The following is a 15546-nucleotide window of genomic DNA, read 5'->3' on the forward strand; positions in this document are numbered from 1 at the left end:
CGTCATGCTGAACACGCCGCTGTGGAGGGAGTAAATCAATGGGTGTAAATGAAACGTTGGTCATTTATTGACCAATCACGATACCGATTGCCAAGTAGACAAACAGGAAGTCAGGCCGCTAGCTAATGATGGGATAACTTGTTCTTGAAAGTCATCTCCAATTCAGACGATTATTTCGTTGACAGTAGTTTGTAAGTGAAACATACAAGATGACATATGTAAATAAAGGTAAGAGGACAAATTATAACCAACTATAAAGAGCTCAGGAGAGAAGAACAGCTAATGTTAGCTTGTTTACAGAATAGAATAAAGACATGGACGTCGTTGGCTAGCTAGATATCGTTAACCCGTTCTCAATGAGCTATTAGCTCACTCACTAGCAAGTTTCCCAACATTGAGTTAGCTTAAGATTTGAAAGCAATATACAATATTTTTGTTAGCTATATTTTTACAATGCAACGTTAGAACACATTCAGCCAGCAAGAAGCTCGTCAGTGACAAATTAATGCCGACGTGCTTGCCATTGGCATTGTGTTGGAAAAAATGTTGACGATTCATATGTAATGTTGAGACATGTAGTTACCTCAACCCTAGTCGTGTCACTGTAATGTTAGCTGGTTGTCAACACGAATTGTATTACTTATGTTAAACAATTCAGGTGCTGATTTATAGCACAACGTGTATTGCCCGGGCAATACTTATTTTCCACCATAATTTGCAAATAAATTCATTAAAAATCCTTCAATGTGATTTTCCGGATTTTTTTCTTCTCTATTTTGTCTGTCATAGTTGAAGTGTACCTATGATGAAAATTACAGGCCTCTCTCATCTTTTTAAGTGGGAGAACTTGCACAATTGGTGGCTGACTAAATACCTTTTTGCCTCACTGTATATATACATTTGCCAAAATGTCTAAACCTGTTTTTGGTTTGTCGTTATGGGGTATTGTGTTTAGATTTGGGGGGGGGGGGGGGGGGGGGGGGGACTATTTAATCCAGTTTAGAATAAGGCTGTAACGTAACAATGTGGAAAAAGTCAAGGGGTCTGAATAATTTTCGAATGCACTGTAGACTAGCCAGCTATAAAATCTTTCAATGTATATTAAACAGTTGGATACTTGCTACATGCGAAGGCAGATGGAGCTCTACTGTGTGAGTAACTGCATTTTCAGTGTCTGCTGAAAAGAAAGTGCTGCTCCACAATTATTTGCCAGAAGATACTAACCCTACCATAACGATTGTTTAAACTGAGCTGCACTGGGGTCGGAACGCAATCAGGATTATAACCACAGCAGCCTTATGGAATGGCAAGTCCGTTGAACAACAAAGGAGCTGATTGGCTGACACTTCCATTCGAAAATGGCTAAGGTGGTTACTGCTAGCTAGCATACGTTAGTAATAATACATATCCCATCCCTACATTGAGATTTATATTCCAACCCATATCTCACGCTGGCTCCCCATTGTCTTAATTTAATCATGATTGTGTTTCGACCCCAGTGGAGCTTAGTGTAAACAAGCCTAACGGTAGGGTTGGTATCTTCTAGCAACATTTATTATAGTCTATCTATTTGAAAGAACCATACATGTCTGAAATTCTTACTGTCATCACAAGCTTGTCACATGCCCTCAGTCTAACTCACTGAGGGGAATTATTAACATGTCATGCAGTTTAACTTATGTTTGTAGCTACTTCCTGGAGAGAAGACTTAGTATAAGCTACTACTATGATCTGTGCAGTCAATATCTCTCAGCTTACATCTGAGCTTTGCCCCTGATGGTAATCAAGGTTTCTTCTTGGCTGAATACTCAATGCTGTGTCCACTCTCAGGTTGATATGGCGATAAGGAAACGACCTCAAGACAGTTGGACAAGCCAAGTAGTCATGAACCCCAGTTCTCCCTGTGAGGGCCAGAGCCCTGAGGGTGACCCTCCAGACGATTGGTTCCACCTTTCCACCATGTCTCTGGGAACTCAGGGCTCTGATGGAAGCCAGGATGACACAGAGGAACCTGAGGAGAGAGGCAGACTCAAGTCCAAGCTGGTGTCAGCATGGAACAATGTCAAATATGGTATGTGTGCCTAAAACCGTTTTGACCTAAGTGACCAGTCACTTTAAAGGTTAATTTTCTTTATTTTACCAGGTAGGCCAGTTGAGAACAAGTTCTCATTTGCAACTGCGACCTGGCCAAGATAAAGCAAAGCAGTTAGACACATACAACAACACAGAGTTACACATGGAATAAATAAACATACAAACAATCAATCAATAATACAGTAGAAAAAGTATATATACAGCATGTAACAATGAGGAAGGATAAGGGAGGTAAGGCAATACATAGGCCATGGTGGCAAAGTAATTACAATATAGCAATTAAACACTGGAATGGTAGAATTTGCAGAAGATGAATGTGCAAGTAGAGATACTGGGTGTGCAAAGGAGCAAGATAAATAAGAGTTCGACCGATTATGATTTTTCAATGCCGATACCGATTATTCGGCTGATTTATTTAAAAAAAAATATTTGTAATAATGACAATTACAACAATACTGAATGAACACTTATTTTAACTTAATATAATACACTGTTCAAAAAAATAAAGGGAACACTAAAATAACACATCCTAGATCTGAATGAATGGAAATTCTTATTAAATACTTTTTTCTTTACATAGTTGAATGTGCTGACAACAAAATCACATAAATGATCAATGGAAATCAAATTTATCAACCCATGGAGGTCTAGATTTGGAGTCACACTCAAAATTAAAGTGGAAAACCACACTACAGGCTGATCCAACTTTGATGTAATGGCCTTAAAACAAGTCAAAATTAGGCACAGTAGTGTGTGTGGCCTCCACGTGCCTGTATGACCTCCCTACAACACCTGGGCATGCTCCTGATGAGGTGGCGGATGGTCTCCTGAGGGATCTCCTCCCAGACCTGGACTAAAGCATCCGCCAACTCCTGGACAGTCTGTGGTGCAACGTGGCGTTGGTGGATGGAGCGAGACATGATGTCCCAGATGTGCTCAATTGGATTCAGGTCTGGGGAACGGGCGGGCCAGTCCATAGCATCAATGCCTTCCTCTTGCAGGAACTGCTGACACACTCCAGCCACATGAGGTCTAGCATTGTCTTGCATTAGGAGGAACCCAAGGCCAACCGCACCAGCATATGGTCTCACAAGGGGTCTGAGGATCTCATCTCCGTACCTAATGGCAGTCAGGCTACCTCTGGCGAGCACATGGAGGGCTGTGCTGCCCCCCCAAAGAAATGCCACCCCACACCATGACTGACCCACCGCCAAACCGGTCATGCTGGAGGATGTTGCAGGCAGCAGAACGTTCTCCACGGCGTCTCCAGACTCTGTCACGTCTGTCACATGTGCTCAGTGTGAACCTGCTTTCATCTGTGAAGAGCACAGGGCGCCAGTGGCGAATTTGCCAATCTTGGTGTTCTCTGGCAAATGCCAAACGTCCTGCACGGTGTTGGGCTGTAAGCACAACCCCCACCTGTGGACGTCGGGCCCTCATACCACCCTCATGGAGTCTGTTTCTGACCGTTTGAGCAGACACATGCACATTTGTGGCCTGTTGGAGGTCATTTTGCAGGGCTCTGGCAGTGCTCCTCCTTGCACAAAGGCGGCGGTAGCGGTCCTGCTGCTGGGTTGTTGCCCTCCTACGGCCTCCTCCACGTCTCCTGATGTACTGGCCTGTCTCCTGGTAGCGCCTCCATGCTCTGGACACTACGCTGACAGACACAGCAAACCTTCTTGCCACAGCTCGCATTGATGTGCCATCCTGGATGAGCTGCACTACCTGAGCCACTTGTGTGGGTTGTAGATTCCATCTCATGCTACCACTAGAGTGAAAGCACCGCCAGCATTCAAATGTGACCAAAACATCTGCCAGGAAGCATAGGAACTGAGAAGTGGTCTGTGGTCACCACCTGCAGAACCACTCCTTTATTGGGGGTGTCTTGCTAATTGCCTATAATTTCCACCTGTTGTCTATTCCATTTGCACAACAGCATGTGAAATGTATTGTCAATCAGTGTTGCTTCCTAAGTGGACAGTTTGATTTCACAGAAGTGTGATTGACTTGGAGTTACATTGTGTTGTTTTAAGTGTTCCCTTTATTTTTTTGAGCAGTGTACATCAATAAAATCAATTTAGCCTCAAATAAATAATGATGCATGTTCATTTTGGTTTAAATAATGCAAAAACAAAGTGTTGGATAAGAAAGTAAAAGTGCAATATGTGCCATGTAAGAAAGCTAACGTTTAAGTTCCTTGCTCAAAAAATGAGAACATATGAAAGCTGGTGGTTCCTTTCTGGTGGTTCCAGTCTTCAATATTCCCAGGTAAGAAGTTTTAGGTTGTAGTTATTATAGGAATATTTTTATCTCTCTCCATTTGTATTTCATATACCTTTGACTATTGTATGTTCTTTTAGGCACTTTAGTATTGCCAGTGTAACAGTATAGCTTCCGTACCTCTCCTCGCTCCTACCTGGGCTTGAACCAGGAACACAATGACAACAACCACCCTCGTAGCAGCGTTACCCATTGCTCCACAAAAGCCGTGGCCCTTGCAGAGCAAGGGGAACAACTACTCGCGCACCCCGCTAACTAGCTAGCCATTTCACATCACATCGTTACACCAGCCTAATCTCAGGAGTTGATAGGCTTGAAGTCATAAACAGCAGAGCTGCTGGCAAAATGCACGAAAGTGCTGTTTGAATGCATGCTTATGAGTCTGCTGGTGCCTATCGCTCAGTCAGTTTGCTCTATCAAATCATAGACTTAATTATAACATAATAACACACAGAAATTAATTAATTCATTATGATCGAATCCGGAAACTATCAACTCGAAAACAAGATGTTTATTCTTTCAGTGAAATAAGGAACCGTTCCATATTTGATCTAACGGGTGGCATCCATCAGTCTAAATATTCCTGTTACATTGCACAACCTTCAACGTTATGTCATAAATACGTAAAATTCTGGCAAATTAGTTCGGAATGAGCCAGGCGGCCCAAACTGTTGCATATACCCTGACTGCGTGCAATGAACGCAAGAGAAGTGACACAATTTCACCTGCTTAATATTGCCTGCTAACCTGGATTTCTTTTAGCTAAATATGCAGGTTTAAAAATATATACTTCTGTGTATTGATTTTAAGAAAGGCATTGGTGTTTATGGTTAGGTACACGTTGGAGCAACGACAGTCACTGCATCGATTATATGCAATGCAGGACACGCTAGATAAACTAATATCATCAACCATGTGTAGTTATAACTAGTGATTATGATGAAGTTTAATGCTAGCTAGCAACTTACCGTGGCTTCTTACTGCATTCGCGTAACAGGCGGGCTCCTCGTGAGGCAGGTGGTTAGAGCGTTGGACTAGTTAACCGTAAGGTTGCAAGATTGAATCCCTGAGCTGACAAAATCTGTCGTTCTGCCCCTGAACAAGGCAGTTAACCCACTGTTCCTAGGCCGTCATTGAAAATAAGATTGTCTTCTTAACTGACTTGCCTGGTTAAATAAAGATGAAATAAAGGTGTAGAAAAAAGAAAATAAATGTTGTCCAAAATTACCGGCCATTCCGATTTAATCGGTCGACCTCTAAAATAAATAAATACAGTATGGGGCTGAGGTAGTTGGATGGGCTATATACAAGTGCAGTGATATGTGAGCTGCTCTGACAGCTGGTGCTTAAAGCTAGTGAGGGAGATATGAGTCTCCAGCTTTAGTGATTTTTGCAGTTCGTTCCAGTCATTGGCAGCAGAGAACTGGAAGGAGAGACGGCCAAAGGAAGAATTGGCTTTGTGGGTGACCAGTGAGATATACCTGCTGGAGCGGGTGCTGCTATGGTGACCAGTGAGCTGAGATAAGGCAGGGCTTTACCTAGCAGAGACTTGTAGATGACCTGGAGCCAGTGGGTTTGGCGACGTGTATGAAGCGAGGGCCAGCCAACGAGAGCGTACAGGTCGCAGTGGTGGGTACTATATGGGGCTTTGGTGACAAAATGGATGGCACTGTGATAGACTGCATCCAATTTGTTGAGTAGAGTGTTGGAGGCTATTGTGTAAATATCGAGTATCGGTAGGATGGTCAGTTTTACGAGGGTATGTTTGGCAGCATGAGTGAAGGATGCTTTGTTGCGAAATAGGAAGCTGATTCTAGATTTAGATTGGATTGGATTTGGTTTAATGTGAGTCTGGAAGGAGAGTTTACAGTTTAAACAGACATCTAGGTATTTGTAGTTGTCCACATATTCTAAGTCAGAACCGTCCAGAGTAGTGGTGCTGGGCGGGTGCGGGCAGCGATCGTTTGAAGTGCATGCATTCAAGAGCAGTTGGAGGCCACGGAAGGAGAGTTGTATGGCATTGAAGCTTGTCTGGAAGTTAGTTAACACAGTGTCCAAAGTAGGGCCAGAGGTATACAGAATGGTGTTGTCTGCGTAAGAGGTGGATCAAAGAATCACCAGCAGAAAGAGCAACATCATTGATGTATACAGGGAAGAGTCGGCCCGAGAATTGAACCCTGTGGCACCCCCATAGAGACTGCCAGAGATCCGGACAACAGGCCCTCTGATTTGACACACTGAACTCTATCAGAGAAGTAGTTGGTGAACCAGGCGAGGCAATAATTTGAGAAACCAAGGCTGTTGAGTCTGCCAATAAGAATGTTGTGATTGACAGAGTCGAAAGCCTTAGCCAGGTCGATGAATACGGCTGTACAGTATTGTCTCTTATCGATGGCGGTTATGATGTCGTTTAGGACCTTGAGTGTGGCTGAGGTGCACCCATGACCAGCTCTGAAACCAGATTGCATAGCGAAGAAGATAAAGTGGGATTAGAAATGGTCGGTAATCTGTTTGTTAACTTGGCTTTCAAAGACCTTAGAAAGGCATGTTAGGATAGATATAGGTCTGTAGCAATTTGGGTCTAGAGTGTATCCCCCTTTGTAGAGGGGGATGACCGTGGCAGCTTTCCAATCTATGGAAATCTCAGACGATACGAAAGAGAGGTTGAACAGGCTAGTAATAGGGGTTGCAACAATTTCAGCAGATAATCTTAGAGGGTCCAGATCGTCTATCCCGGCTGGTTTGTAGGGGTCCAGATTTTGCAGCTCTTTCAGAACATCAGCTATCTGGATTTGGGTGAAGGAGAAATGGGGGAGGCTTGGGCAAGTTATTGTTTATCATTTTATATTTTGCTTTCCTTTGCCCATCCAGGCTGGTCGTTCAAGTCAAAGGCCCGCTTCAGCAAGACCTCTCCTCTGACCATGCTTGGACAGTCTTATCTGCTCAGTCATGGAGGTGAGAGATGTTCTGTTGGTTGGGTAACTGCTCAGTTTGCCGGGAGGCCAGCTCTAGGAAGAGTCTTGGTTGTTCCAAACTTCTTCCATTTAAGAATGTGTTCTTGGGGACCTTCAATTAAAGACCCACACCTAACTGGTATGTAACTGGATTTGAGAACATTGTATATATTCAAGGACAGTGTCTGTCCTTTGTTTTGTCAGTGGAGAGGGAGTGCTTTCGCCGGGCCTTTGCCACTCTGCTGTGGCTGACGTACAGGCGGGGCTTCCCACAGCTGAATGGTTCCTCTCTGACCACAGACAGTGGGTGGGGCTGCATGCTGCGCAGTGGACAGATGCTCCTGGCACAGGGGCTGCTGCTACACCTGCTGCCGCCAGGTAAAAGAAAAAACACACTTGTGCACGTGGGTCATACATACATACATACATACATACATATGTACATATATACATACATATATACATACATACATACAGTGCCTTGCGAAAGTATTCGGCCCCCTTGAACTTTGCGACCTTTTGCCACATTTCAGGCTTCAAACATAAAGATATAAAACTATTTTTTTGTGAAGAATCAACAACAAGTGGGACACAATCATGAAGTGGAACGACATTTATTGGATATTTCAAACTTTTTTAACAAATCAAAAACTGAAAAATTGGGCGTGCAAAATTATTCAGCCCCCTTAAGTTAATACTTTGTAGCGCCACCTTTTGCTGCGATTACAGCTGTAAGTCACTTGGGGTATGTCTCTATCAGTTTTCCCATTCCTCCTTGCAAAACAGCTCGAGCTCAGTGAGGTTGGATGGAGAGCATTTGTGAACAGCAGTTTTCAGTTCTTTCCACAGATTCTCGATTGGATTCAGGTCTGGACTTTGACTTGGCCATTCTAACACCTGGATATGTTTATTTTTTAACCATTCCATTGTAGATTTTGCTTTATGTTTTGGATCATTGTCTTGTTGGAAGACAAATCTCCGTCCCAGTCTCAGGTCTTTTGCAGACTCCATCAGGTTTTCTTCCAGAATGGTCCTGTATTTGGCTCCATCCATATTCCCATCAATTTTAACCATCTTCCCTGTCCCTGCTGAAGAAAAGCAGGCCCAAACCATGATGCTGCCACCACCATGTTTGACAGTGGGGATGGTGTGTTCAGGGTGATGAGCTGTGTTGCTTTTACGCCAAACATAACGTTTTGCATTGTTGCCAAAAACTTCAATTTTGTTTTCATCTGACCAGAGCACCTTCTTCCACATGTTTGGTGTGTCTCCCAGGTGGCTTGTGGCAAACTTTAAACAACACTTTTTATGGATATCTTTAAGAAATGGCTTTCTTCTTGCCACTCTTCCATAAAGGCCAGATTTGTGCAATATACGACTGATTGTTGTCCTATGGACAGAGTCTCCCACCTCAGCTGTAGATCTCTGCAGTTCATCCAGAGTGATCATGGGCCTCTTGGCTGCATCTCTGATCAGTCTTCTCCTTGTATGAGCTGAAAGTTTAGAGGGACGGCCAGGTCTTGGTAGATTTGCAGTGGTCTGATACTCCTTCCATTTCAATATTATCGCTTGCACAGTGCTCCTTGGGATGTTTAAAGCTTGGGAAATCTTTTTGTATCCAAATCCGGCTTTAAACTTCTTCACAACAGTATCTCGGACCTGCCTGGTGTGTTCCTTGTTCTTCATGATGCTCTCTGCGCTTTTAACGGACCTCTGAGACTATCACAGTGCAGGTGCATTTATACGGAGACTTGATTACACACAGGTGGATTGTATTTATCATCATTAGTCATTTAGGTCAACATTGGATCATTCAGAGATCCTCACTGAACTTCTGGAGAGAGTTTGCTGCACTGAAAGTAAAGGGGCTGAATAATTTTGCACGCCCAATTTTTCAGTTTATGATTTGTTATAAAAGTTTGAGATATCCAATAAATGTCGTTCCACTTCATGATTGTGTCCCACTTGTTGTTGATTCTTCACAAAAAAAATACAGTTTTATATCTTTATGTTTGAAGCCTGAAATGTGGTAAAAGGTCGCAAAGTTCAAGGGGGCCGAATACTTTCGCAAGGCACTGTACATACAGGTACATACATGCATGCATACATACATACATACATACAGGTACATGTTTCCAGCAGCATCTCAAAGTATCTCCTGAGTAACACACTACTACAGTTTATCACTACTTAGCCTTGTCCCTTGTCTCTCTCTTGTTGCCAGGCTGGACCTGGCTCTCTGCCAACCATGTGTCCAAAGATGACATGGAGGTACAGGAGTCTCGCTCCTTGGGTCCAGAGGTGACTAAGAAGGGAAGGAGGAAGAGCATAGTGTCCTTCCTGGAGAGCCGGACTGAAGTTACTCACAGACGGGTGGTGTCCTGGTTTGGGGACCATCCCATCGCCCCGTTCGGGCTGCATCAGCTGGTGGAACAGGGCACAAGCTCAGGGAAGAAGGCAGGGGACTGGTATGGCCCCTCCATCGTAGCACACATTCTTCGGTGAGAACTTAGAAGCTAAACCTGCCCCCTCCCAGCCATCTGCATTCCATACAATACATCTTCCCTTAGTGATGTGGGCTGTCTGTTTGTTTTAGTAAGGCTGTTGACGCAGCATCAGCAGAGGTGTCCAATCTGACAGTGTATGTAGCACAGGACTGTACTGGTGAGTGTTCCCTTGTTATCTCATTCTCACTATTTGGCAGGGTGCCCATCAGACCATAGTAATAGGTTGTATCATTATGTGGTCCCTGTATAGTGTACATAGATGATGTGGTGAGGCAGTGTGAGAGACCTCTATCTGAGGGCTCCACAGGACCCAGTCCAGCCTGGAAGTCTGTCATCATCCTGGTCCCTGTGCGCCTGGGAGGAGAAGTCCTCAACCCCACCTACATCAAATGTGTCAAAGTATGTGTCAAGTCAGAGTAACATGCTAGAGACATGCACACAGACACTGACAACCACAGAACACAGTGAGAGATTGGTAAACCATTCTTGTTTTTCTTTCCATAGAATCTCCTGAGGTTAGAATGCTGCATTGGAATCATTGGTGGCAAACCCAAGCACTCTCTGTTCTTCGTTGGGTACCAAAGTAGGTGTATGGTCTTCCTGTTGTCATTCTGGAATTTTACAGTCCTTGTACCCTCACTCTGACCATGCGCATGTCTCCTGTGCTAGACGAACAGCTGTTGTGCTTGGACCCCCACTACAGCCAGTCCACAGTGGATATCACACATGATAACTTCCCCTTAGAGGTAATGGAAGGCGCTCTCTTCCTGTTTTGGCTGTTTGTGTTGTTTGCAAACCCTATACGTTATTCTATATCCATGACTAGACCAGGTCCTAGGCCAAGATTGCATCTCGGTCTAGCAGTGTAACACTAAGCCACTTATTTACCAACCTGTCTGTGCCTGTTGGCCACGCTTTCGTGATAAAAACTCAGTCTAGAAACTGGGCTACCCTGACGCCACCATCTCTCGCCTTAATGGGGCCTTCTCCTCTCCACTCCCCCTGCAGTCGTTTCACTGTAAGTGTCCCAGGAAGATCTCCTTCAGTCGCATGGATCCCAGCTGCACTATAGGCTTTTATGCCAAGAGCCAGAAGGAATTTGAGTTACTGTGCTCAGCTGTTAGCACGGTATGTGGGGCACACACACACACAGGCACTATTGCTGCTACTATTTATAATTTATCTAAGCTGTACTGTATATTATTTTTGTGTATATATTTCCAAACATAACCATTTTAATGTTTGGAATTGTTTTGTTACTACTTTGTATTACTTATTGTGTATTCTTTTTATAAATGGATATTGCACTGTTGAGGAAAGCTTGCAAGTAAGCATTTCACTGTACCGTTTATACCCTGTATCCTGTGAATGTGACCAACTTGATTTTATTTGTGGTGTCCATGTCAGGGGAATAGGCTGGCTATGGATTTGAACCCTGTCCAAGATGCTGTTGTTTACTCTTGAGATCAAATATACATATATGAAGAGTGTGCTGTATAACTGATGCAGATGTTTTAGTTGCAAGGAGCCAAGTACATTATTGCTTTTACAATATGTTGTAATACAGTCATTGGTTAATGGTTAAATCAAGATGACGGGAAATATAAGAGCTCCTAGAGTTGGTTCTCTCGTTCATCTCTCTCTTCCCCAGGCTCTCTCATCATCAACAGAAAAGTACCCCATCTTCACCATTGCAGAGGGTCAGGGACAGGATGGGGGGCAGGAGGATGAGAGCGATGCACCCCCAAACTCTATCACCCACATCCTGACCAAGGACAAGGCGAGGCTGCGAAGGACCAATAACAGCAACAGCATGGATGAGTTTGTGTTATTGTGATCTAACGTAGCAGGTATAAAAGTTCTAAGCTAGGTTGAATTAGCTGTATCCCTGAAAACCGGAACATCCGGTTGTTGGCAACTCTGCTAAGGGTGCTGTGAACAGACTGACTGAATGTGGCCAGCAGGGAACATAATTCACATACCAACTCATACACACGGTTACTGAACTGAGCTTTATCAGTGGCAGCTACTGACGGGGCACATGCTCCAGCATTCGCCTTTATCCCCAACCTCCACAGGCAATAACCAGGCTGGGTGAGGTGTTGCTGAATAGAACAGAATGACACTATTCTTGTGTATTTATTTGTTTGGGCTAATTATTTGTTTTATGAATGTAACAATGTTTTTAAATGAAGGTTTTTGTGTAATTGTTTTTAATTTAAGGTTTTAATATTAGTATGGTTTTGAGGTTCTTACGTTAAATAACCTGCCTTCAACTTGGTTGTTTACTATTCTACATGAAGTCATGGGTGACTCTATGCCTGGCTGAAAGACACTAACTGACCCCATTTCATCATTGTGTAGATAGGCTGCTCACCCCATAGTCCTCTCCACTACAACCTTTTGTTGAACTACTTTGTCCAGCATTAGACTCTGAGCTGCTGTTTGACGTCATGTGACAGGATGTCTGCTCTGTGAATGGATTAGGAAATTGGATTCCTTAGACCTTGTGATGTGCACATGGAAACGGTGAAGGAATCAATTTGTCTTAGAGATGTTGGTTTTGTGGTTGAGTGGGGAGAGTGTAAAAATTTTAAATTGCTATCAGTCAATTAAAAGGCACATTCTGGGCAATATGGGGTTGCATTTGCCCTGTTGTTTTTGGAATGAATATTCTTTTACATGGAAAATGAGTGGCACAATGCATTCAATAAAAGCTCAGTAAAAATAAATAAAATCACTCAACTTCATCAGACTGATTTTAGTTTAGGCCATACAAATTTGAATTATATGTTTAAAGGATACCCTACAGTGCTACTACATTGCTTGTTATTTGGGGTTTTAGGTAGGGTTTCTGTATAGCACTTTGTGACCTGCTGATGTAAAAAGGGCTTTATAAATACATTTGATAACTGAAGAGGGGTTTCTCCCCACCCAAAAAATCCCAACATTTTACTGAATTTTTACGATTATAGCTAAAATAATGTCCTTGATCTTCTAGTAAAAAGATCAGCCATAATCCGACAGGAAGTGGCGTAACTATGCCTCTTTTAGCTTCCCCAACAGGCTAACATCTCTTGATTAGGTCGCTAGGAGTTGAATTGAGGTCGTTATAGTATTTTAACAAGAAGGTCCACATTTAAAAAATAAAAATACATTTGGAAAGAGACCTAACAATGTTAGTATTTTTGGTTTATTGGAAAAGTACATCAAAAGCAGAAATTCTGAGTGGTGTAGTATCTAAAAGGGAAAGTGCTGCACATTAGTCTGTAGGTATGGACCTCATGTCATGGCCATACTGCTGGAAATACAGGTGAGAGTGGTACTGTAGCTCAGGCAGCACTAGTCGCACACAGAGCCCCTCTTCCTGCAGAGTCAGGTTCCCTCGTACCTTGTATCCCAGGATGGTGACTGTGTCGGTCTGCCAGGGCCTGACCAGGTCCTCCAGCTCACCAGGGGGGACTCCTTCTCTGGCCACACACTTCTGTCTGAGCCTCTGTGTGGAGGCCCTCAGTAGGGCCACCTCCCTTTTCAGTCTCCCCAGGCCATACTGCTCAGCTTTCTCCCAGAACACCTGCAGAAATAAGTTGTAGAGCAGCACGTCCAGACTGTTCCAGGCCCAGAGCCTGGCCTTGGTGTCGTCCTCCAGCGGGGTGATGTCCGATGGGGCGCGGACGTTCAGGTGCACATAGGCCAACTCCTCAGGCTCCAGCTGCAGCAGAGCCCCCAGGAGAACCAGAGACTCATCAAAGTGCTCAGCGATCATCACCAGCTGGAAGGCCTCCTCCAGCTGAGTCAGCTCCATGGGCCAGGATGCGTTCCACTCTTGGCTGCTGAGGCCCAGGTCAAAGCTCATAGGGTTCCTGGCTAGGCCATTCCCAGGTTCTGTAGGGTCCCAGTAGGACTCTGGGGCTTCCAGGAAGACCGAGAGGGCGGACTTCCTGTTAGCTGTCTCAGCTGCCTTTTTGGCTAGAGTGAAGGCGGGTACAGTGGAAGTGTAGTAGCTGAAAATGGACTCAAAGGTCTGTAGAGGATCACGCAGCAGGGTGATATAGATGGTGTTCCTGGGCATCACCTGTTTCAGCTGTCCCAGGTCCAGCCGCATGTGGCTGCAGAGCATGTCGAACTGAGAGGAACCCGGTGGCAGCTCATCTACAAAGTCTGCTCGGAACCTGGAGCCATAAGGAAGGTTAAGCACGTTAAAGCAGTGAAAGTTAACTGCAGTTAATATCCACCAAATGGAGGGGCTCCAAATGTACCAGAGACCTGACAGTAAATTTGATAATCTGAACATTGCAATAGAATATATCTACTCATCAGATGAATAGAGGTAACCGTATCTTACAGGAGATAGTAGTCGTGCCCATACCTATCTGGGTAGCTGAACTGGTATGCGTAATAGGGGAAGGCGAAAGTGAGGTTCTCCTTCTCCCCAAGGCGGAACATCAGATTCTGAACAGTGCTGCTTCCAGTCTTGTGTGTTTTGAGGAAAGCTACAGGTGGAGGGCTCCTCCTTGTCTTCATAAAGGTGTACCCATTGGGGTCACTTTGATGCTGCAGATTTGGTGTCTGAACTGCCTTCCTCCTGTTAGGGGCAGTGTGGGATGGGACAGGGGTGTTTGGAAGAGCATTGTCAGAAAGTGCTCCCCTCTCCTCCACCTTATGGCCCTTGTGCCCAGCATAGTGGCTTTCGAAAAAGGAAAGAGACAGAGGATTTCATCAGACGTCTAGGTAAACAAAGTCTCAACAGGACTTATGCAGCTTAGCTGTATGCCATGACAAAAAACTCCTCGGTAATCAATTCTGTATGTAAAAGCTTTTTTAATCCGTAACGCATTTACACAAGTATATGTAGAATTTCTCTGGTACATTCACAATAACCACTGAGTTAAATCTATTAGTTTTACCACCACCTACAGCTACAGACAGTGCATAATGGTGTGGGGAGAAAGAGAGAGACAGACTGTCCCTTACCTTGGATTCTGCAATGACTGAGTAGCCAGGAGCATGAGTAACAAGGTGACACACAAAGCCAGCAGGAGACCCATCACACGGTGTCTCCAAAGTTGGGTGGACAACCAGCGGAGGGTCATCTCCTTTCTGTGGCCCACCCGAAACACTTTCCTCTGGAACCTTCTTCCCTCCTAGCATGGTAAAGAGACTCTGGGACTTTGAAGGTGAGACTGGGTTCCGGAGCTTAAAGAAACTGAGACCTGACCTCACCCTCTAAGCTGGCTCAGTGAGACGTCACGCAGCAAGCAACTCTCCAGCCAAGAAGTTGTGATTGAGTTTTTGGCTAATATAAGATTTGAGACTGTCTATTCTCAAGCTTTGCTGCTGTAAACAGTCATAAGATGCAACCGCAATATGACAAGGCTAAAGTCCTTATTCACATGATAAGAGCAGCAATCACTGGTTTTGTATATTAGGGATGCCAAATACTAAAAGCTAAATTGGATGAGAGACAAGGACATTAAGGAAAATAAATAAATACAATAAATTAGATACAATGAAAATAAATAAGAACAGAAAATTCCCCAACACAAAGAACAGTAAAACCACCTAAAGAGATAGAAATGTATTATGCAGAACAAACACAGCTATCTGAACATTGGCCAAAATGTTGACTGGAACAAGCTACAACAAACACTCAAACTGGACAGTTTTATCTCAATCTCTTCATTGAAAAACTCAATCATGGACACTCTTAC

General features: G+C 44.0%; 2 protein-coding genes across 3 annotated transcripts; one reads left to right on the forward strand and one right to left on the reverse strand.

The window, feature by feature from the left end:
- Positions 1-84: 84 nt before the first annotated feature.
- On the forward strand, positions 85-12585 carry LOC109891993 (cysteine protease ATG4D). Of its 2 annotated transcripts, none has more exons than XM_031834553.1 (11): positions 85-228; positions 1831-2071; positions 7246-7467; positions 7629-7706; positions 9553-9829; positions 9925-9992; positions 10086-10234; positions 10340-10418; positions 10505-10581; positions 10844-10963; positions 11487-12585. In XM_031834553.1, exons 2-11 carry the CDS (start codon positions 1837-1839, stop codon positions 11670-11672), a joined length of 1491 nt encoding a protein of 496 aa, XP_031690413.1. In that variant the 5' UTR covers positions 85-228; positions 1831-1836; the 3' UTR covers positions 11673-12585. The 2 variants fall into 2 exon arrangements, with proteins under 2 accessions (XP_031690413.1, XP_031690414.1); XM_031834554.1 differs by having other exon boundaries at positions 86-228; positions 7246-7329; positions 7533-7706.
- A 424-nt stretch (positions 12586-13009) lies between these two features.
- Positions 13010-15546, reverse strand: LOC109893511 (galactose-3-O-sulfotransferase 2-like). The gene is made up of 3 exons (XM_020486754.2): positions 14810-15546; positions 14205-14522; positions 13010-14007 (listed from the first exon to the last, which is right to left on the reverse strand). The coding sequence occupies exons 1-3, from the start codon at positions 14926-14928 to the stop codon at positions 13098-13100; spliced, it is 1347 nt and encodes a 448-aa protein (XP_020342343.2). The 5' UTR covers positions 14929-15546; the 3' UTR covers positions 13010-13097.

The sequence above is a fragment of the Oncorhynchus kisutch genome, linkage group LG10, assembly GCF_002021735.2.
Source record: "Oncorhynchus kisutch isolate 150728-3 linkage group LG10, Okis_V2, whole genome shotgun sequence".
Taxonomy (NCBI): Eukaryota; Metazoa; Chordata; class Actinopteri; order Salmoniformes; family Salmonidae; genus Oncorhynchus; species Oncorhynchus kisutch.

Excerpts from the sequence above, each read along its gene's own strand:
- LOC109891993 (XM_031834553.1), top strand. The coding sequence starts at position 1,837 with ATGGCGATAAGGAAACGACCTCAAGACAGTTGGACAAGCCAAGTAGTC. Across the intron at positions 9,993-10,085 it reads TGTAGCACAGGACTGTACTG|TGTACATAGATGATGTGGTG; the intron begins GTGAGTGTTCCC and ends GTCCCTGTATAG. Across the intron at positions 10,419-10,504 it reads GTTCTTCGTTGGGTACCAAA|ACGAACAGCTGTTGTGCTTG; the intron begins GTAGGTGTATGG and ends CTCCTGTGCTAG.
- LOC109893511 (XM_020486754.2), bottom strand. The coding sequence starts at position 14,928 with ATGACCCTCCGCTGGTTGTCCACCCAACTTTGGAGACACCGTGTGATG. Across the intron at positions 14,523-14,809 it reads CAGTCATTGCAGAATCCAAG|CCACTATGCTGGGCACAAGG; the intron begins GTAAGGGACAGT and ends CTTTTTCGAAAG. Across the intron at positions 14,008-14,204 it reads CAGTTCAGCTACCCAGATAG|GTTCCGAGCAGACTTTGTAG; the intron begins GTATGGGCACGA and ends TTATGGCTCCAG.